This window comes from Aspergillus ochraceoroseus, assembly GCF_002846915.1.
Source record: "Aspergillus ochraceoroseus IBT 24754 chromosome Unknown P175scaffold_9, whole genome shotgun sequence".
In the NCBI taxonomy this organism is placed as follows: Eukaryota; Fungi; Ascomycota; class Eurotiomycetes; order Eurotiales; family Aspergillaceae; genus Aspergillus; species Aspergillus ochraceoroseus.
The window spans coordinates 772,813-792,768 of NW_024468484.1; the positions used below are offsets into that span (position 1 = coordinate 772,813).

A 19,956-nucleotide genomic window follows, 5' to 3' on the forward strand; every position below is an offset into this window, starting at 1 on the left:
GAAAACCTCTAGTCTAAAATGATACCATTCTCACGAAGAGACCCCCCGTAGTTTGTCAATGCAACTGCCCAGCAGGTCTGCAGCTTCCGCCAACAGCTCCCATCGCGCGTTGACGAACCCATCCCGCAGGATCATCAGCAGCCCCAGGCACCGGTTGCGCCCGGGGATGGCTTCCAGGTCGCTAGGCTCTCGTACCCCCCCCACGCGCCGTAAGAATGCCTGCATGTCTCGCCGTTGTTCGGCGACCGTGGACAACTCTGGTGCATCCGCGATTGCCCCGTCCAGTGCGTACCCATAACACCAGACCACCAAGGCAGCCACGTAGATCACCCACGGCCGGTTGAGGAGGTAATCGGTCCGTCCGCAGTAGAGCTCGCCTTCGGCGTCAGAGCCGCCGTGGTTGTCGAGAAGACACTCGGAGAGGAATTTGAGCGCGTAGAAAGTGGCATCGCGCGCGGAGGCCTTGGTTGCCCAACGATCGACCATCTTCTCTCGCGCGGCGCTGTAGTCGCGCGGCATGATCGCTCGCCCCATGAGCCGACGGGCGCCCGCAAAGATCTGGCAGTCCACCACGTCCACATGGGAGGCCATGTGGGCTAGCCCGTGCAGCACATCGCGCGACTCGAAGACGTTATCTTCATCGAGGGAATATCGTCCCCGATACCCAGTCGGAAAGGATGTCGTTCCGGTCTGTCCAAGCGCCTCATCGAAATCGCGTCGCCAGTTATCAAAAGCCCGGAGAAGCGCAGACCGCCATTTGTCGCGGCCTCCGAGGGCATGGGGGACCCCCAACGAGCTAACCTGGAGGTCTCGCTGGTTCATGTGCCAGCTGACGCTGAGGAGGCCCGCCATGAGGATCGTCCGGCCAAAGGCGTTGGTTCGGACCCGCTGCCCGTTGAGGGTCTGCTTCAGCCCGTCCAAAAACATGACCGGCTTGACGCTGTTGGCGTGGAGACTCGACTGCACCCGGGCCATCTCCGACGTGCTGGTCGCGGACCACAACGCCTCATCGCACGGGAGCGGCAGGCGCAGCTCATGCGCAACCATCTTGGCGGAATGTCCGAACATCGTTGCGTGGGTCGAGTCCAACACAAATGCCGCAAACGCAACGCGTCTCGTCGCTTCCGTCTTAATCCAATGTGCCCAGGATTCTTCCGCAGCGAAGTCTGGCGTCGTGGTCGACCCCGAAGAAGCGGACGACCGGGCCGGCCGGTCCTCCCTCAGGCTGGCAGGGGAATCCAGTGCAGAGCGCCCAATCAGGGAACTGCCACGCCGCATCAGAGTCAAGGTAGTGTCGTGGTGAATGTGCGCCCGCTCATGGAGCGCACGCGTAGAGTACATCTTCTCATAGACCTCGAGGAGCAAAAGCACCTGAAAAACCCAGAGTTTGGCCGGCGGACGGAAATCCGCTTCCATAAAAATCTCCCACCGCAGATGCCACATAATAAAGTCGGCCAGGTCTGACGCCGCCTCCGTCACTTCCCGTCCATGGATACCGTCGAGCGTGGCTGCTCCGATAGCCATCACGGCCAATAGCAGGAGACTGGGGGCTCGATCGGCTGCAAAGGTCGGTCGGTGCAGGATAGGCAGCTGGACATGGAAGTGGTACCAGTAGGACCCAATGTAGGTCTGCATTTTGGACAAGCTAAGGATGTGGCCATCGTCCTCCATGTCTCCATCCATCAGCGCATCTGTCCGCTTCGCAACCGCCGAGTATGCGGCCGCATTAAAACGCGTCGCCATGAGGTCGAGCAATTCCTGTCGTTTCTCCTGGGAGATGATGGCTCGTGGCGAACCAGGGTCGAGAATACTAGTCACACTCATCGAATGAGATGGGATGGCGCCATTCAGAAAGTTGCCGTACGTAGGCTCGTTCATCACAAATTGATTCTGCAGCTGTGCGGCTTCCATGTAGTGAGGGACCATACTGGGCACCGACGACGACCCGGGAATAGGCTCGTTAAATAGCCATGCGGTGAAATCGTCGGCCATGTGGAAGGGAGAGCGATGGTTCTCCCCGCCGAACATGGGATACACCCCGGAATGCAGCGGATCGAACCCCGGCTCCCCTACCCCGGAGCCTGGAGGCATCATCCCTGCCATAGAGTCCAGGACCGCTAGGCTAGCCGTCTGATCTAGAGACGTCGTTGGGGTTGAAGCGGCTGGCGCTAGGTTCATCTCGGGGTATCCATGCAGAGCGATGGGCAGCCCGTGCGGGGAGCCGTAGGCGGTCGGACTGACTAGCGATCCATGCAGGTCGGTTGGAACCCTGTAGCCACGGCTAGCATCCGGGGGTTGAGGGGTGGACGTCGGCGTAGGGTCTGACAAGGAATGATTTGCGCGAGCACCCTGCCCTGCCTTGGTGGAGGCAATGGAGCCATTCGCGGAGTGGCGGCTGCTGAAGGTGGTGGGCAACGGACGCCGCAACGGCGGCGAGTTATAGGTCGGGATCGACTGCGTTGGCGAGTGGGCAAACGCAGGGTCGGGTACCTCGACGCCCTGGTGTGTCGGAACAATAGAGTGATAGTTGGTAAATGGCTGACTGGGTCCGATGGAGCTGGGCGAGGAGACCGGGACACTCGCACCATTGAGCGGTTCGTCCGACCCGGACGGTGTTGAGGTCAGTTTGGAAGTCGGAGGCGAAAGAATCGGAGGCGCATGCGACACAGGCCGACCGATCGGGGGGTTGGCGAGGGTGTCATTCGTAGTGGACGCGGCTTGCGCAAAATGGTCCCGTTTCTGAAGCTGCGAGCCCTGGGTGGTATGTCGTTCCCTATGGCGGATGCAGAGATCCTGTCGCACAAAAGACCGATAGCAATCGGGAAAGTCGCAGCGGTAGATTTGCTTGGGAGTGTCTAGGACAGCCAAGGATCAGTATCCATGCGAGCAAAGGTGGGATGATGCAAGGAAGAGAGGCCATACGGTTCAGTTGGTGACGGTACAGGTGCTCCGCACGCGAATAGCTCTTGCCACAGCCCTCAAAGGTGCATTCGAATTTACGATCCGTGTGGGTTTTGCGGGTTCGCTTCCTCTTGCGGGCTGATGCATCCATCTCATGTACGGCAGCGTCGTCGGTAGTCAGGCTGACCTCGCGGCCTCGGCGGGAGGCCTTGGTTGCTTGATCCAGAGACGGCATTGTAGTTACTGTCAAGGTCATTTTACCCGTCTTTTCTTTCCCCGAATAGTTTCTGTTTGGTACAGTGTGTTTGTGCCTGTACTCTTCTTCTTCTTCTTCTTCTTCTTCTTCTTCTTCTTCTTCTTCTTCTTCTTCTTCTTCTTCTTCTTCTTCTTCTTCTTCTTCTTCTTCTTCTTCGCCTTCTTTCCCCGCCACCCAGCGTTATCCAATACCCGTCAGGTGAGCAACAGAAATCTCGCACTTGTCAAACACGCCCATCAGAACCGGGAACAGGAGGCTCGCAGGGGATCGGAGAGAGGATCCAAATCGGAGGGTCAGGGTGGGCTAGCCATGGGCTCTGTGGTGAAAAGCCGGGCGGAAAGGCGGAGGGGAGGGCGTGTATCCCCGTGGGGAAACGGAAGACGAGGGAGAGGGCAGGAGATGGAAATCAAAGGCAAGAGGAGGAGTCCAGAAGGGGTAGACGACTCTACCAAGATCTGGATCTATGATAATTAACAATTAGCGGAAGGGGGGAGGATGAAGGAAGAAGAGGAAGAAGATGCGTGGCCGGCGATGGTCCGACTTGATGAGGGGAAGTTTTTTTGTATCCTCTCTCTCTCTCTCTCTCTCTATGAAGGGCTCTTGATTTAAATATCATCACGTTCTAACCACCAGTTTTGATTAAATTTCTCCTCTTTCTTTTCCTTTCCTTGCTGTTCTTTGGCTAGGAATACATAAATCAAATAAAAATCCAGTGGGGCCGGGCAACTGGAGAGAACTATCCGGAGTATTTTTCCAGGAATCTACAAGTACAAGACTAGAGAAATAGTATGATCCTGCATGGCGGCAGCGGCGGTTACTCCATTCCAGCTTAAGAAGAGATAATCTGATCCAATACATACTGAATGCGAATTCATTTTCCAGGAGTGAAAAAAGAGATCTGCAGACGGTTGGTTGGTGCGTAACCAGCCCTATGTTTCATACCCATATTATACTATATATTATACTATATATATATATAGAGGAGACGACGACATCAGAATCATTGAGGTACGATACAATGTAGATACTCGTATGACGACCGTCTGGTAGAGCATCGACTGACGTTTTGAAATCTTCCGATAGTGACCTGATTCTCCCGGGTCATTCGATTATGGTGGCTCTGCTACCCATACCTTCTCTCTCAGTTGATATAGTAGAATACGCATAAGAAGAAGAGACATGCTTAATCCAGACCATGCAGTCTGCGCTTCGGAAACGATCGACACGCCATCGCTCGAGGCCTGGTCAGGGAACCTTCTCTGCGCTTGGGATGACCGGCACGCGGACTAAAATACATCATTAAGTCGTTTTTATTCCACTACTAGCCCGGAAACACGTCCTGATCCTGGGCCGATTAGATAGATAGACACACGACCCTTTCCTTTCTTTTGTTTTTCTCTGTTGCAGCGTGCGTTGGAAGTAAGTAATGGAGAAACTGGTGGTGGAATGGGGTTCCCAACATCTGGTTCACCTGAGCTTTTTCACTGAATCCCTTGCCCTCTCCTCTCTCCTTTTAAAGACCCCTCTTCTGTCTCGACGGCCTTATTTCTACTGCCCCCCCAAATAAAATATGAAAAGAAAAGACGACACTCTACCCGCTAAACCGGAATCGGGTGGCTTCTAGTCGGCCTAACCCTTCCCTGGGAGCCACGTTTCGACGTCGGTAGGAGTTGGTAAAGTCTAGAACATCCTGTTAGCTAAATGCAATTCGATCACGGCGCGCGAGCATCCGCTGCTGACCTTGGAGGAGAACTCGAATCTTCCGCGTTTCTCCCGATTGGACTTTGTCAGAAATGCCCTTGAGCAGCCGTTCCGCCTCACCGGCCTTCATTGTCCCCGCGGGTAGCATCTGGAGCGTTGACTGCACCCAAGCTCCTGCGTCCTGAGGCATCAGTTCAAACAGCGACATCAGAACACCTGACGCGTCCGGGAAGCACTCCCCCGGGAATGTGAACATCATCCCAGTAAGAATCCGCTGCGTCAGGACTTGTCCTTGTGAGCCAATCAGCTGTTTCACGGCTTCCCGGATTTCCGGCGGATTGGCATAAGGCTTTCCGTCTGTGGTCGTGAATCCAGAGACGGCGGGTTTGTCAAAGGCAAAACTAAATAGATCGTGGTAATAGTGCAAGGTTGCAATGAGAGGGTCAATCTGCTGTAGAGTCAGAGCACTAAGGGCGGCCGAAAATATCGGCATTGCAAGGGATGATGTGATGCATTCTTTGGGGTAGAACCGAACGGCGTCAGAAGAGAGACGGAAGAAATCCTCGATCACTGTCCACATATCAATTAGCAAATGAATGGAAACCGGGGCCCGTGCCTGCGTACCGTCGGGCAGATTTTCTGGCGCTAGGTCATTCAGAGTGCGCAGGAAAGCCACTGCCTGTTGCTCGTAAAACTGGAATACTGCATGACTCGTAGAAGGGTCGACATATTCGGCCCCGTCGGAGAATTCGCGCACCACAGCGTCAGTTGCCCACAGGAAGCATCCTTCTCGCGAAGCCTCAAATCCACTCGCAAGGCTCTGAGCTAGAGCTGGTAGGAGAGGTGTCATAGCGGTTCGATAGCAGATGATCATGTTTCTCCAGCAACGACATATGCGCTCAAGAATAGGCGTGGAGGATGTGAAGTTCATTGCAATGGTGGACATGATAGGCAAGATTTCGCCGCAGTATTTGACTGCGGGGTTTTGCTCGCCCGAAGAGACGCAGGGATTTACCACTAGGATAAAGATTGTAATCAACTGTAGGTGGTCTGTCGACAATTAGTAGGTTGAAGGGCTAGTAAATCTTCCGAACTTACCCGCAACAGCCCGCTGACCCTGCTCATCCTTGGCATTATTTGCTAGATTCATAATTCGTGCCATAATGGGATCACAGAACATCTTCATGGTCTCATAAATTTTATCCAGTGGCTGCACTGCAACCACAGCTGCCACCCCCTCTGTTACTTCCTCTTGGCTGGTTGGCTTCAGCTTATCGAGAACTGACTCGTAGAACGAGTGCAGCTGTGTGATATGGCCCCCTAGGAGCTTTTGGCAATCGGTTCCTAGGAACTTGAATGCCAGCGCAGCGGCCTGAACAACCTCCACGGAACTGTGCTGGAAGCCGGAAATGACATAATTCAGTTGCGCTTCAAGTGTCTCGGGATGTTGTGCTGTCCATTCCGTGTACCTTGCAAGCGCCATGATGGCCTGGAATCGCACCTTCTCTTGGTTGGGAATTTGAACAATCAAGGGAATGACTTGAGTGAGAACGGCATTCTCCTCTGGGTCAACCATGCGGCCCATAGCCCTCAAGCTGAAAAGAGGGGCTTCAAGTTCCTGCCAGTTGGGGACGTGTGCATCAGTAGATTGGGATGCGTACTTAGACACCCACTGTTGAATGACATGGTAAGCTTTCGTCAAACATTCCGTAACGCCGATGACAGCACAGCAATCTTTGAGAACATCCCCCATAGAGTGTCGGAAATGACGGAATTTTTCCTCTTGTTCTCTATCACCGCCAAAAAGGTCTGTCTCCCCCTCCTCTGGACGTGGGTATTCAAGGTGTTTGATCATGATATCTACCAGTTTCGAGAAAACGTCGTTGAAGACGATACGGGACTCGGCATATCGTTCCAGGGTGACATATTGTTTCAACTCGAACCAGAAGGCGAAGGTGATGGAAATTGCATCGCGCTCCCAATCTCGCGCACAGCATTCCAAAACTGCCTCCACAAGACCCCGAAACTCGGATGGCACGCGAGCGATTAAAACCACCCAAGCTTCACCTGCCTCGGCGAAAATTCTCGTGATTCCCCGGTAAGCGTCCGTATCTTCGGCTTCCGCAGTCTCGGCAATCTTAGGTCGGAGGGACATAATGCGAGGGTACAAGGCTTGAATAATGGGGAGCGAATCGTCCACCTCGCGGGTGTCTCTGTATATAGTGCACATGCTGTCTACAGCGGAATCAAAGGATCCGTCATCATCTAGTGCCTTCAAAATAACGTCCATTAATGGCGAATCAACAATCCTTGAAGCTGGGATTTCACGCATCCAGGATGTAATGCAGTCAAGAAGACGGGGGTTTTTGGAGGCCGCAGCTAAGATAGAAGACAAAAGAAGCCAATATTAGCGTACGAATAAAATAAGACCATTGGAAAGGAGGAAAAGACACGTACGTGATGACTGGGAGTACTGAATCAGCAGATGCATCACTTGCTCGGCGTTGTCTTCCAACAGCTCTTTGGTCCTCATTGTGAGTTCGTCTTCCTAAGGCGAATGAATTAGATTCTGAACTGTTGCCGCGCAAAGGGATCGTCGCTGGTCGCTGGTGAAAACATGGGGTGCTGAGTCTGTCGAACATACACTTAAATTAATCTTGCGGCCTTCTGTTACTTCCTCCGGGAGAATCCTGAGAAACTCTAGCACACAGTCGCCGGCGCTGCCTCCCAAAACTGAGCCGACAGTAGCCAAGACGTCCTTCCACTCGATCATCTGGATTGCAAGACTGGCCAAGGACACGCAAAGTTGGGTTTGAATAGGTCGGGGTCCGGCGGCGAACGCGACGAGCAAACTCAAAACTGAATCTCTCAAAGCCACCACTGAGTGCGCGGGCAATTGGTCGAGATCGAATATGATCTAGGACAGTCAGTACACCAAACATAGCCCGCAGAAGGTTCGAATCCCTTTCACCTTTCCCTTCAACGTAGTCGCGGCGAATAACTTGGCTTCGACAGGGACGTTCGGTGACTGTAGCATTTCATGGGTGATAGTCCACGCCTCGATCTAGACAAACGAGAGGTCATTGTGAGTATAGAATCCTTTAGAAAGCGTGGTGCTGCAACTTCGCGAGCAGTGAGGGGTTAGGGGCGAACCAACCGATTTCTGAAACTTTTCGAGAAATTCATGAGCGTGAGCCTTGTCAGTGCGCGAAACATTTCCCTGCATAGTAGCGACCGCTGCTAGGACGGGGCCAAAGGCCTGTCCAGCGGCCCCTTCTTTGCTAGCCATGGTAGAACTGCGAGTCGAGTTGCTTTGAGGTAGTTGTAGTCGGTAGAAGTGAGAAGAGAGGGGTTAGCCAGGCCAAGAGGCTCAACAGCGGGAAGTTCTAGTCATGAACAGTCATTAAACAATTATAGAAAAGGGCAAAGAAGGAATGATTGAAATGGGGGAAAAGTGACAGAGAGAAGGAGGTTGAACTTTTCGGGAAGGTGGTAAAAGCAGGGTCAACAGGAAGCGGAAGTGGGATGTGGTGACGATCCACTTGAAGGGAAAAGTTGGTGAGCCGCAACAATTCCCCCGAAGCCGCTTTGGAGAGAATCCGCGGCCAGATGAAGCTTGGGATTCACCTTTTTCTTTCTACATCAACCCCTACCTACGCTACCACCACCCTTCTTTATTGCAATTCATTACAGCTTGTAGAGATTTGCATCTCGTACTGCTGCATATTACTTTATTTCTCTGTCTTTTTTTTTATATTTATTTGGTTTTTTTTTTTTTTGCGCGCCCAGTATTCACAATGACTGGCAGAGGTGGCGGTGGAGCTGCTCGCAAGACACTGCTTGCGCCCATTCATTTCATCTTCAAACTCCTCCAACAACGGTCGACAGTTTCTATTTGGCTGTATGAGCAGCTCGCGTTCCGGATAGAAGGAAAGATTAGAGTAAGGGGGACCTTCAATTCCCGGAGAGGATGTTACTGACGAGCTGAGTAGGGGTTTGATGAGTTCATGAACCTGGTCGTTGACGATGCCGTCGAGGTCAAACTGGCGACGAAAAGTGAGGAGGAAAAGAGGCGACCACTGGGTACGTATGAATGAATTAACCTGAAGGTGCTTATGGCCCGTGATGCTGACGCAGGATGTGCATACAGGTCAGATATTGCTAAAGGGTGACAATGTGTCGCTCATCCAAGCTGTTCAGTGATTCGAAACGCGCCTCACTTGGCATCTAACTCTCCACTGCCATTTAAAATAAAAGCTCGTTGCTATTTTCTCCCTGTTACGAAAATCTAATCCCAACTATTTACACCTGACCGCTGGAGGATGGGTCCCATGCACACGATTGAATAGACGGATCTGGGGACATGAGAGGAAACTGTTTTTGGGCTTTTCAAGATCACCGTTGGCGCACAAAACACTGGTCATCGCCAACAATGAGGACATCTACTGGCCAGTCATGACTTGTAACGGGTATTTCTTCAGGTGGGGAAAGCGTTTGCTCCTTGAGAGAGAGGGCGACTGTGATTTAGTCAGAATATTAATTGCTTTCCTAATTTCCAAGGATTGAACGGTTGATTGATTCTCACCAAGTAAAGGCATTTCGGCCAGGGTTCGCTGGGTTTGCGTGTCCCACTTCGAGTATTTGGCTAGGAAACTATCGTAATAACCTTTGCCATGGCCTAGTCTTCTAAACTGGGGATCGAAGGCCATTCCCGGCATCAGGATCATATCTAAACCTGAGGAATCCCCGGAAACCTCGTCGCTCTCTGCGCCCGAAATCCCGACCCTCCCAAAACAGTTTTTCTTCTTGAGAGCCCGCGCTTTAGTCAGAGAAGGAATCCCCCATTTATCGGGCGTAAGAGATGTAAACTCTTCCATCGACTCCAAAGTTAACATGTCCATGACGGAGACTTTCTGATGGGTCGATGGGATTTCAACGGTATGTATATATGGTACAAAAACCTCCTTGCCATTCTTCAAGGCATCTTGAACTATGGTCGATGTCGACAGTTCTCCCGACGGCATGGATAGGTAAATCCCTATCCTTTTTGCCCTTTGATACTCCGGAAGAGCGAAAAGCCTATTCGCAACGATTCTAGCTATGGAAGGTCAGTGTATGCTGCATGTAGCACAGGATGAGTTTCCCGACATTGACTAACGATAGAATCCGCGGGGAGTTGCTGCAAGACATCCCGCATTCTTCGGCGGAGATCCGTTTTGGCTGTTTGGATTCCGGCCATCATATCCACTGGAAGGAGCAGCTTTACATGGAAGGGATATCTGGTAGGAAAAGGTTATGATCTTGTTTATTTGTTGAGAAGAGAGGAAGATGAAGGTGATTGTTTTCTTAACGTGGTGAATCACCCCCAGAGTGCTTAAATTGTTAACGATCGGGCGGTGGCCTGGCATCTGCATTATGTATTACATTGTTTTGCTGGATGTCAACCAGTGATTTACATGGCTGGATCGACAGGGCCAGTTCGTTCAGAGGTGCTCCCTTTCTAGAGGGCTGTCTGGATTGCGCCCTTGAATGAGCTATCCCTCCCTCTCTCTTAGACTCCAACAACCTCGTCCTAACTACTGTCTGTTCGTCTCAACACTGACTAGAGATGTTGTCCGTATACTACTTGGTGAGTAGCCTGTTAGCTACCGCTGCTAGTGCCGGAAACGTTGCCGATCTTGTAGGCACTTGGACAACAAAGTCTCGCGCGGTTGTAACAGGACCAGTATGTTTACTCCCTTCTATTTGGAATCATCAATCAATTTCATCATCACTAATACACCTTTGCTTTGATAGGAATTTTATGATCCTATTGAGGATAGATTCATCGAACCAAACCTTCCTGGAATATCATTCTCCTTTACCGCCGATGGACATTATGAGGAGGCATTCTATCGCGCTGTTGCCAATCGTCAGTATACTATCTAAGAAAATTGTTCGGAGCCGTGTTCTAATTCGGGGGTCGAATAATCAGCCCAAGAACCTGCCTGTCCCAAGGGTATCATGCAATGGCAACATGGCACCTATACAATCGACGCTAACCAAACCCTACACCTGACTCCTATCGCGGTCGACGGCCGCCAGCTTCTCTCAGATCCATGTGTCGGAGGGCTGAAGAGCGTATATACCAGGTACAATCAGACAGAGACGTACAATGTATGCCCCCCTTCCCTCCACTTTAGCGTCCATTTTGCTAACCCCAGATAGTCGTTTACTGTGTCTGTCGACCCGTATTATGATGATCTGCGGTTGGACCTCTACTCGTTCGATGGAGCACCCATGCATCCGATGTACCTGGTTTACAGGCCACCTGAGATGCTTCCCACCATGACTTTGAACCCCGTTACGGCAGGGAAGACGAAGCGTGATGTCACGAGAGACTCAGACTCGCCATATAGTGTAAGGAAACTGGTGAGACGAGAAGACCTTGTTGATCCCGACCACTGGTTGTGGATTGGAATCTTCATGAGTACCCTAGGGGGAATTGTCCTATTGATCTCCTAATTGAATCACCTTCTCCGTTGCTTCGGTTGAGGTCAGAGGATATTGTTTCAATGGTTGGGCAATTGCCAGGTTTGTCAGGGGAAATTCTTGTTCTATAGGCACAGGTAGAATCTTCGAGTTTATTGTATCATATTGCGCAGGGATCTCGCAGAGATTTCGGCTTTAATAGCATGACCTGAACCCATCCCGGGATCTAATATACAGAAGGAATATACAGTTAGCGTTTGATCTCCATGAACGCAAAGATTGTTAATCAAGCCGAAGAAACGGCCTCCTTGGCAATCTTCGCGACTTCCGAGCGTTCTGCAGGCTTGCCATCCAGCGCGCCTCCAGGCGCAAAGAGGGATTTTAGAAGGCCTCCAATTTCAACCTTCCTGCCGGCCTCCTTCAAATTGGACACTTCCTGGGACACAATCTGCTTGATTTCGTCCAAGCCCATGGTCTGCACATGGCCACCGTATTCCTCCAGAATGGCGAGGGCCTTGTCCTCTTTTTCTTTCAGGTCCGGTCGGTTGGCCTCCAAGAACTGCTGCCCCGAGTCTTTCGCGGCGGCAACCCGTTTCTTGATCAATGCGAGAAGTTGCAGATCTGTTTGAATGGGAGACGAGGTTTTCTGTGAATTGTTTGTCTCGGAAATAAGGGCTCGAAGGACGTTCAATCTGGGTGGGAGATAGCTTAGCATATACAGACAACACACAACCTTACTCGCAATCCTCAAAAATCAACCATACCTGTCGGTATCCTTTGCCCTCATTGCGGTCTTCAGATCAGTCCTGAGTGTAGCCATCAAGGGCGGCGTGGTTGGACTGGAGGTCGAATTCCATCGCGCAGAGCGGACCACGCGGGGAGCAAGTCGCAGAGATCGGAACATTGGTACGGTAGGACAGTATCAAACAATAGAAATACAAATAGCAATAGAAAGACAATCAAAACTGAAACCGCCGGGTCGAAATCAAGGTCAAATAAAGAGGCAGAATCGGTGATCGGAGCAACAGCAGCAAAAGGCGGAGAGCTCAACTTTGACTCTTCTCGGGCCCGTGCACAATTTTGTTTCTTTCCTGCTTATTATTTCACTTCACTTGCTTTCTGCGAGTTAACACTCACTGCCTTTAATTTGGCACCAACCAGTTCTCACTCCCAGGAACACATCTTCCTTTTGATTCATGTTCCTCTCCTTTCTGCTTCCTTCTCCCTTTCATCTCCCCGGCCGCTCTCTTTCTCGCTGAATTGTTTTTCTTTTTCTGCCCTTGCGCTGGGCCAATCTCTACCACGCCGGGGAGCGCGAGTACCTTCATTAAGCCTCATAAAGGCCGCGGAACGACATCATGTCCTACCCCAATCTCCAACCGGCTATGACGCCGCAGAAACCCCTTCCTGGCACTTACTTTCAGACGCCTGCTCCCCCCAGTGTTCCGACTCCGCAACCGCCCTCGCCCAAGCCCGTTGTACCCCCCACAGATGCAGCTTCGCCCGCCTCACTTCCCAAGCTTCCTCCAGCTGCCTCAAAGTCGAAAACTCAGACCTTGAGTACCGAAGAGCGGGCAGCGCGAACTGTCAACGATACGCTGGCCCAGGAGGCTCGCTATCCGGACCTTGATAGCTATCTCTCTCGTAAGTAGAGCTCCCGCGCCCGTCGGACCCTATAGCGTTAACAATCTTGGGACAGAGGGGTTTTCGTCCGACTATGATATTCCCGTCTCCCCGTCATGGGCCCCCTTCCAGAAGGTCAAGATGTACAATATCCCCGACCAAATCTTCGACCAGTACAACCTCGCACAGGTATCGACAAGCATGGGACTGTTGGCAGAGCTGAACCATGCATGGGTTGCCATTGACAACGCTCTTTACATTTGGGATTATACGCACCCTAATCCTCAGTTGGTTGGATTTGAAGACCAGCCGAATAGTATCAACTCAGTCAAGCTCGCAAAGCCTCGCCCCGGCGTGTTTTTACCAAGTATTACCCATTTGCTGGTTATTTCAACGACAGCCGAGGTCATTTTGTTGGGAATGGGCTGTGAGACTACCGCTGGAGGTGCTCGACAGGTTACATTATACCAGACGGGCATGTCAGCGCCCGTTCGTGGACTGGATATTCACGTTATGGCCTCGTGCAACTCCACTGGTCGGATATTTTTCGGCGGTTCTTCCGACAACGATGTTTATGAGCTCACATATCAACAAGAAGAGAAGTGGTTCCAGGGTCGGTGCTCTAAGGTGAACCATACTAGCTCGCGCCTGTCCGCCTTTACCCCAACTTTGAGTTTCACGCAAAAGACGTTTGAACATATCGAGCAGATGGAGATTGACGACTCCCGACGACTTCTCTACACCCTGTCCTCGTCATCTACCATTAGAGTATTCCACCTGAAGCCGGATGGCACCCTTGCGCTAGCCATCACAAAGCCCGCTCTCGATATCTATGCCAACGTTGGTCATATTATCGCCTCCCATGAGGCTTTGAACTCCAAGGTGAAGATTGTCTCTATCAGCCCTATTCCGGCCGCCGAGGCATCGAGATACCACTTGATGGCCACTACTGCGACTGGCTATCGGATTTACTTGAGCGCTACAGGCTCTTATAGCTGGTCACCTGCACCAAATGGCACAAATGCTCCTACCAGCATGCAGGCGCACTACGTGAAGACACCACCCTTTGACAACACCCCCGCAAGTCCGGGAACCACTGGATTCCAGGGCCCATCGCGGTTCCAAACATCGACGGCGGGGAAAGTTCCAATTCATTCTCTGGACCCCGCTCGTTTCTCTGCTCGATACCCCCCCGGCTATTTCTTTTGCTTTACATGCAAGGATACCATGCAAAAGACTGACACGCTATTCATTTCCGCTCCCGACTCGGGCCGTGTTGCGCGTTCGCAAGAGAATGTCATCCCTGGCAAGGCCGCGGAGACCGGCATCTGGCTATCTCTGAGTAGTAGAGCAGAAGATGTCGGGCTTAGCTCACCAACAACTCCAGCAACAACGACCCCAGGGGGCTTTGGCAACGAACTTGCTGTTCAGTTTGACAACCCAGCTGCTGAGGTTGCTGTTTTAACCAACACAGGTATCCATGTGTTCCGCCGACGGCGTCTTGTTGATATCTTTGCTGCCCTAGTTCGCCACGGTGGCAGTGGCGGCGACGAGGGATTAGAGGGCGAGATTAAGAACTTCATTCGCACTTATGGCCGGAGCGAAACACTCGCAACGGCCCTTGCCGTTGCATGTGGTCAAGGCGTCGAGGTTTCTACCGACTCGCGCCTTACGAAAATAAACGACCCTGAAGTTCTGGAGTTCGCTCGCAAGGTTTTCATTGAATATGGCGGTCGACCTACGATGAACGAAAATGCTGTCGCGGATAATTCCACTCCTGCAATTGACACTGTCGTTCCCTCACCCCGTCATGCGGGAATCGCTCTTTATATTTCGAGATTAATACGCTCTATCTGGAAAAAGGAGATTGCCAAGGTCGGTAGCTCACCTAATGGAGCACAAACCGTATCGGCTTCCTTCTCAGTTGCCAAACTGCAGAGTATTCAAAAGGATTTGTCTGCTTTACAAGACTTTTTCAAGTCGAACAAGACCTTTATCGAAGGCTTGAGCGGTCCGGAAGCTTTGGCACGCGTGTCAACGAAACAGGAAGAGACTGCGTTGCAGGCAGAACACAGGGCACTGCACTCACTTGTCCAGCTCGTATCTCATACCATTGAGGGTATTTCGTTTGTGCTAGTTTTGTTTGATGAGCGTGTGGAAGAGATTGTTGCGCTCTTGCCAGAGGACTCCAAGCAGCGCTTCCTGAAACTCACTTTTGAGGAGCTGTTTAGCACCAGCAAAGGCCATGATATCGCAAAGGAATTGGTCAAGGGAATTGTAAACCGAAACATCGCCAAGGGATCTAATGTTGAAACAGTCGCCGATGCCTTGCGCAGGCGATGTGGTAGTTTCTGCAGCGCTGAAGATGTGGTCATTTTCAAGGCACAGGAGCTCTTGAAAAGAGCCACCGAAGCCGGGTTCAACTCCGAACTTGGCCGCAATCTGCTTAATGAAAGCTTACACTTGTTCCAGCAGGTGTCCGACAGCCTACCCATGGATTATCTTGTATCTGCGGTGGAAAGCTATATTTCCAACCAGTTCTTTGCTGGTATGTTCTAATGCCCTATCACGTCGGGTGAATTTTCTAAACTGTCTTCTCTAGGCGCCATCCAACTTGCATTGAACGCTGCCGCTCGCTCAGACAAGGCGAACATGGCATTGTCGTGGATTGTCGACGGCAGACCAGAACAGGTGAGTTCGGCAGCTACCTTCTTATTATTTTCGAGGTGCTAACAAGTAGTAAAGGATTCACGACGAGACTACTTTTACTTCAGGAAGCAATGCTACGACCTGATCTTCAAGGTCATCATTGCGGTTGATACACTGGCGGCTCAGGACCCCGGTGTCGTTGATGGGCAACTAACCATTATTTCAAAACGCAAGAACGAGGCTTACGGGATCATTTCAGACTCAACTGATGAGGTGTTCTTGACGAGCTTGTATGACTGGTATCTAGAGCAGGGCTGGAACGACCGTTTGCTAAGAACAGATTCCTCATTTGTGGTTATCTATCTACAACGCAAATCGACTGATGACATTTCGCACGCTGACCTCCTGTCGAGATACTATACCCAATCGCAGCGGTTTTACGAAGCCGCCAAGGTCCAGTTCGATCTTGCCCGAAGCTCTTTTGTTCTTCCTTTAAGCCGGAGAATTGAGTACCTTGGTCAAGCGAGAGCCAACGCTTCAACCTTTACGCAGGATGTAGGGCGGCAATCCAGGCAGCGGGTGCTACAAGAAATATCCGGGTTCATCGATGTTGCAAACATTCAGGATGATTTACTTCAACGATTAAAGGATGATCAAAGAATCGAACCCAACCAGAAAGCGGAAATTCTTAAGGAGGTGGACGGACCAATTCTGGATATAACTACCGTATGGAACCAGCTCGCGGGAATCCTACCCTGGCGCTTTACATATGCTAACTTTTTGGCCAGATCTTTAACAAATACGCCGACCCCGCCAGCTACTACGATATTTGCCTGCAGATCTTCTTTGTTGCTGATCATCGCAACCCGGCAGATATCCGAGCTACATGGCAGCACCTGCTCCAGGATTTGCATGACGAAATCGTCGCGCGCGGCTCTCCTCAGCCCTACGAGGCTGTAATTGAGAAAGTGCGCAGCCTAGGCAGTCGGCTTCGGATGTCGGAAACTATCTTCCCGGTCCCGACCCTCCTCCCCATGCTTGAACGATATGCCTTGGAACACCAGCGTGGTGTCGGCCCGCCAACGTGGGTCATTGACGTGTTCCTCGATCTAGGCGTTGCGCACGAGACCATCTACTCGGTCCTCGAATCAATGTACTACACGGACGAGGCCCCCTTCCACGGCTCTAACCGCAAGCTCATTGCCAAGGACCTGCTCTACCTAATCCAGCACTGGTTCCACGATACCGTGCGCCTGGGCGGAATCGTCTTCGGCAGCGACGTGGTCGCGGAGCGCATCTCAGAAATGCTTGTTCTTCTCCAGCAAGGCGGGATCACTTCGGAGCAGATGCAGGTAGCGCATGAACTGCGGGCCAGAATTCAGGATATCTTGCGGTGATTCTATGAAGTGACTGACTCATTGACGGTAATGAAACCTTCCTTTATTCATTCTTTTCGTTCTACCTCTCTCTCTCTCTCTCTCTCTCTCTCTCTCTCTCTCTCCTGTGCTTCTATATTTCGAGAAGAATATAGCATCAATAATTATCTTTTATCTTTCCCACCGCATCTTGATTTTCTCCCTGATGACCGATTGGAGTGCGTTTTTACAAAGCCAGTTTTTTGAAAAAATGGCGTTCTTTTCTTTTCTTTTTTCCCCTCCATCCCATGAACTATAGTTTATTTACTTTGGAGAAGCATTTGATGGTATACTAGGCTGTACGATGCAGGAAGGGCTGGTTTGGAATCTGTTATATGCTTGCGAATTTCCTTTATTTCCCCCTCCCCTTTTGTGATTCTTTCTTTTCTCTCTAGTATTCTCTTCTCGAGAATCAGAGTCTGGGCCAATAGATGCAGTCATAGTCATAGTTGCACTCGCAGTTATAACGGGACTTGGAGAAATGTACAGTACCTATGTACGACTAGTACCGTCATCGTCCTCTTTTTGAGTACCTGTCTAGATATGGTCATTGCGAGTTGGAGATCAAGGGAACAGAAGAGGTAAAATATGATCATCAAATCGTCTATCTATTATTTTCATTAGGACGCTCACTCAGTAAAATGCCGCAACATATCCAGACATGAGAGTAAAAAGCCAAAAAAAAAAAACAAAAGAACCCGCAAAAAGTCTATCAGCAACAGAAAAGGACCAAGTCTAAATAATTAACCAGAGAGGTAAGCAACGCAATGTAAAAAAAGTACTATCAAGTAAAGAAAGAAAACAAAAAAAAAAACAAAAAACAAAGCCATAAAACCGTCTATCAGAACCGGACCGAGGTATCAACGAGATAAGAAGGGCGCAAAAAAAAAAAACAAAAAACAAAAAAAAAAACAAGCAAGGTGTCGTTCCTGCAAGTAAGCAGCGTAAAGCAGCAGCGAAAAAGGAATCACCGCAGAAAGATGACAGAACAGGCACATGCAGGATCAGCGCCATGCATGCGAGACCAAGCAAAGTCACCGAGGCGAGATAAAGGAAATAGGTCCCAAAAAAAAGGGGGACGAGGGAAGGAAGGGGTTTGGTTTTGACGACCTTCTTCCCCGAGCGTGGAAAAAAAAAAAAGAACTAAGAAAAGTAGAAAACTAATTTTTTGTCCCGCCGCCTGCAATATTAAAATATATTACTTTCCAAAGAGGAGAAGCAATTTTTTTTTCTGCTTTCTTTCGTTCTTTCGTCTGCTGATTTATTGCAAACCGTGCGTGCATTTTACTCGAAATCGTCGTAAACGGGGACTGGCTTTTCGCCCAAGGCACACAGCCGGAAGATATGGCGGAGTTTGGCACCATAATCATCATCAACATAGTCAACAATAGCCGAATCTTTTTCAAGCAGGGGGGAAAATAACAGTTAGTTACGTGCTAGTTCCATAGCTTGTGGTGCTAATGCATGCATGGTAAAAACACAAATGAAAAGACAACTTACGAATCGTGCTCCGGTTATCGAAAATGACGATAGTCCTGGGCTGCCATCGTACTCTAGCTTGGAAGTCGTGCCCACTGATAATATGCTGCATGAGAAAATCAAGCAACCATTGTTGCTCGGGCTCCTTGAGGCCCTCGATCTTGTGAATGAATTCCCTGTTGATAAACAAGGATTTCTCCCCGGTTACGGGATGAATGCGGACTAACGGGTGGACGGTGTTAACAGGGTCTTTGCGCACCAAGCCACCAGTAAGACGGGCATGGTTAATCATCTTTGTAGACGAGTGGACAGCGCTCAGAGTGTCCAGCCATGAACAGAGAGTGGGGGAGAGGCGCCTGCGCAGGAGATTAGCTCTGCTCTGTAGTTGACGAGAGAAAACAAAAACCAAAAAAAATAAGTTTTTTTTTTGGTTTTTTTTTCTGAAACAAGACGAGGAAAGCAACGTATGGGGGTACTCACTTATAGGCCAAATCGGTTGCAGCAAAAACAGTATCACCTCCAACCTCAGGGCCTTCCAACAAACCTAGCATCACATATCCTGGTGGTTGGATCTCATAGCTGACATCCTGATGCCAGAGTGTAGTGGTGGTGCGTTGCTCCAAAAAGCGTGAGATTTCTTCCCGGTTCCCATCGCGATGAATGATGTGAAACCCAGGGTAACCGCGCACGGTACCTGAGACGGGCTGGTAATTCGGTTTACCGAAGTAACTCATAAAGGCCGCTTGCGCGGCGGGACCAGCATCGATCAGGTCCTGGTTAGGGAAAGCGACAACTTTGCGCTCGGAAACAAGGAGCGCAAGCTCGTCTTTGGCGGCTGCAGAGAGTTGGCTCAGTTGCACACCTTCAATGATGCTGCCGATTTGAGGTTGGATCTCCGTCACTTTCGCATTGGGAGTTAACAAGTTGCGTTTGGATTTGTCTTCGACGCGCAGGGCAGGGTCATCATAATCGAAATGGGGGAGTGGATCAAACCACATCTTGTCCCATGTCGGGAGGTATTCAGGATACCTAGTGCGCAAGTGAGATTCCTTGGTGACATCCACGTAAGGGATGTTGATGTCGTAGTTAATTGGCGCATCTTCCTTAGGGGCGTTGACCGGTTGGGCCTTCTTGGGCCTTAGCAAAGGGGCTGGGGAGGGCATTGTGAATAATCGGAGGGATTATGTCGATATAGCTATGGTCAGGAGACTTTGTGCGCCCCCCCTTTATTAGGTATGGTGAAGGATGAAGGGGGAAGGGAAAGGTATATAAAAGATTACTTCCAGAATAGCTCCCAGGGCTATCAAAGAACTGGACTGATACACGACGAAGCAAGGTAAGGAGGATGATAAAAGGCCTAAGTCAATTCCTTGGGGAAAGGAAATAATGTCAAGAAGGAGTCAATTTTTCCAAAATGGTGGAGGACGAGGATAGTTAAATAAATTTTTGTGATCAAAGGCC

General features: G+C 50.6%; 8 protein-coding genes across 8 annotated transcripts; 3 read left to right on the top strand and 5 right to left on the bottom strand.

Annotated features, from left to right (window-relative positions):
* Nucleotides 1–30: 30 nt before the first annotated feature.
* On the bottom strand, nt 31–3,157 carry P175DRAFT_0445097 (putative C2H2 finger domain protein; the record flags this gene model as incomplete). Its single annotated transcript, XM_040894265.1, has 2 exons — nt 31–2,855; nt 2,923–3,157. 2 exons carry the CDS (start codon nt 3,155–3,157, stop codon nt 31–33), a joined length of 3,060 nt encoding a protein of 1,019 aa, XP_040749279.1.
* A 1,591-nt stretch (nt 3,158–4,748) lies between these two features.
* Nucleotides 4,749–8,147, bottom strand: P175DRAFT_0444792 (nuclear import receptor MTR10; the record flags this gene model as incomplete). The annotated part of the gene is made up of 8 exons (XM_040894250.1): nt 4,749–4,837; nt 4,898–5,428; nt 5,483–5,908; nt 5,957–7,237; nt 7,316–7,406; nt 7,503–7,775; nt 7,830–7,922; nt 8,016–8,147. The coding sequence occupies 8 exons, from the start codon at nt 8,145–8,147 to the stop codon at nt 4,749–4,751; spliced, it is 2,916 nt and encodes a 971-aa protein (XP_040749280.1).
* Nucleotides 8,148–8,630: 483 nt separating this feature from the next.
* Nucleotides 8,631–9,432, top strand: P175DRAFT_0504642 (small nuclear ribonucleoprotein E). Its single transcript, XM_040897918.1, has 3 exons — nt 8,631–8,799; nt 8,851–8,941; nt 9,009–9,432. Exons 1-3 carry the CDS (start codon nt 8,656–8,658, stop codon nt 9,059–9,061), a joined length of 288 nt encoding a protein of 95 aa, XP_040749281.1. The 5' UTR covers nt 8,631–8,655; the 3' UTR covers nt 9,062–9,432.
* Nucleotides 8,969–9,946, bottom strand: P175DRAFT_0504643 (5-formyltetrahydrofolate cyclo-ligase). The gene is made up of 2 exons (XM_040897919.1): nt 9,444–9,946; nt 8,969–9,375 (listed from the first exon to the last, which is right to left on the bottom strand). Exons 1-2 carry the CDS (start codon nt 9,880–9,882, stop codon nt 9,254–9,256), a joined length of 561 nt encoding a protein of 186 aa, XP_040749282.1. The 5' UTR covers nt 9,883–9,946; the 3' UTR covers nt 8,969–9,253.
* Nucleotides 9,947–10,176: 230 nt separating this feature from the next.
* Nucleotides 10,177–11,489, top strand: P175DRAFT_0382817 (uncharacterized protein). The gene is made up of 4 exons (XM_040892972.1): nt 10,177–10,583; nt 10,655–10,769; nt 10,833–11,014; nt 11,066–11,489. The coding sequence occupies exons 1-4, from the start codon at nt 10,467–10,469 to the stop codon at nt 11,360–11,362; spliced, it is 711 nt and encodes a 236-aa protein (XP_040749283.1). The 5' UTR covers nt 10,177–10,466; the 3' UTR covers nt 11,363–11,489.
* Nucleotides 11,490–11,615: 126 nt separating this feature from the next.
* Nucleotides 11,616–12,233, bottom strand: P175DRAFT_0535635 (uncharacterized protein; the record flags this gene model as incomplete). The annotated part of the gene is made up of 2 exons (XM_040900239.1): nt 11,616–12,021; nt 12,094–12,233. The coding sequence occupies 2 exons, from the start codon at nt 12,231–12,233 to the stop codon at nt 11,616–11,618; spliced, it is 546 nt and encodes a 181-aa protein (XP_040749284.1).
* Nucleotides 12,234–12,687: 454 nt separating this feature from the next.
* On the top strand, nt 12,688–16,998 carry P175DRAFT_0445042 (putative non-repetitive nucleoporin; the record flags this gene model as incomplete). Its single annotated transcript, XM_040894261.1, has 5 exons — nt 12,688–12,973; nt 13,029–15,500; nt 15,555–15,643; nt 15,698–16,327; nt 16,390–16,998. 5 exons carry the CDS (start codon nt 12,688–12,690, stop codon nt 16,996–16,998), a joined length of 4,086 nt encoding a protein of 1,361 aa, XP_040749285.1.
* Nucleotides 16,999–18,300: 1,302 nt separating this feature from the next.
* Nucleotides 18,301–19,658, bottom strand: P175DRAFT_0445387 (TauD/TfdA dioxygenase family protein; the record flags this gene model as incomplete). The annotated part of the gene is made up of 3 exons (XM_040894281.1): nt 18,301–18,413; nt 18,517–18,851; nt 18,976–19,658. The coding sequence occupies 3 exons, from the start codon at nt 19,656–19,658 to the stop codon at nt 18,301–18,303; spliced, it is 1,131 nt and encodes a 376-aa protein (XP_040749286.1).
* Between the last annotated feature and the right edge of the window lie 298 nt (nt 19,659–19,956).

Coding starts and splice junctions, on each gene's coding strand:
- P175DRAFT_0504642 (XM_040897918.1), top strand. CDS start 8,656: ATGACTGGCAGAGGTGGCGGTGGAGCTGCTCGCAAGACACTGCTTGCG. Junction 8,800..8,850: donor GGATAGAAGGAAAGATTAGA/GTAAGGGGGACC, acceptor CGAGCTGAGTAG/GGGTTTGATGAGTTCATGAA. Junction 8,942..9,008: donor GGAAAAGAGGCGACCACTGG/GTACGTATGAAT, acceptor ATGTGCATACAG/GTCAGATATTGCTAAAGGGT.
- P175DRAFT_0504643 (XM_040897919.1), bottom strand. CDS start 9,882: ATGCCGTCGGGAGAACTGTCGACATCGACCATAGTTCAAGATGCCTTG. Junction 9,376..9,443: donor GGCCGAAATGCCTTTACTTG/GTGAGAATCAAT, acceptor ACTAAATCACAG/TCGCCCTCTCTCTCAAGGAG.
- P175DRAFT_0382817 (XM_040892972.1), top strand. CDS start 10,467: ATGTTGTCCGTATACTACTTGGTGAGTAGCCTGTTAGCTACCGCTGCT. Junction 10,584..10,654: donor GCGCGGTTGTAACAGGACCA/GTATGTTTACTC, acceptor TTGCTTTGATAG/GAATTTTATGATCCTATTGA. Junction 11,015..11,065: donor ATCAGACAGAGACGTACAAT/GTATGCCCCCCT, acceptor AACCCCAGATAG/TCGTTTACTGTGTCTGTCGA.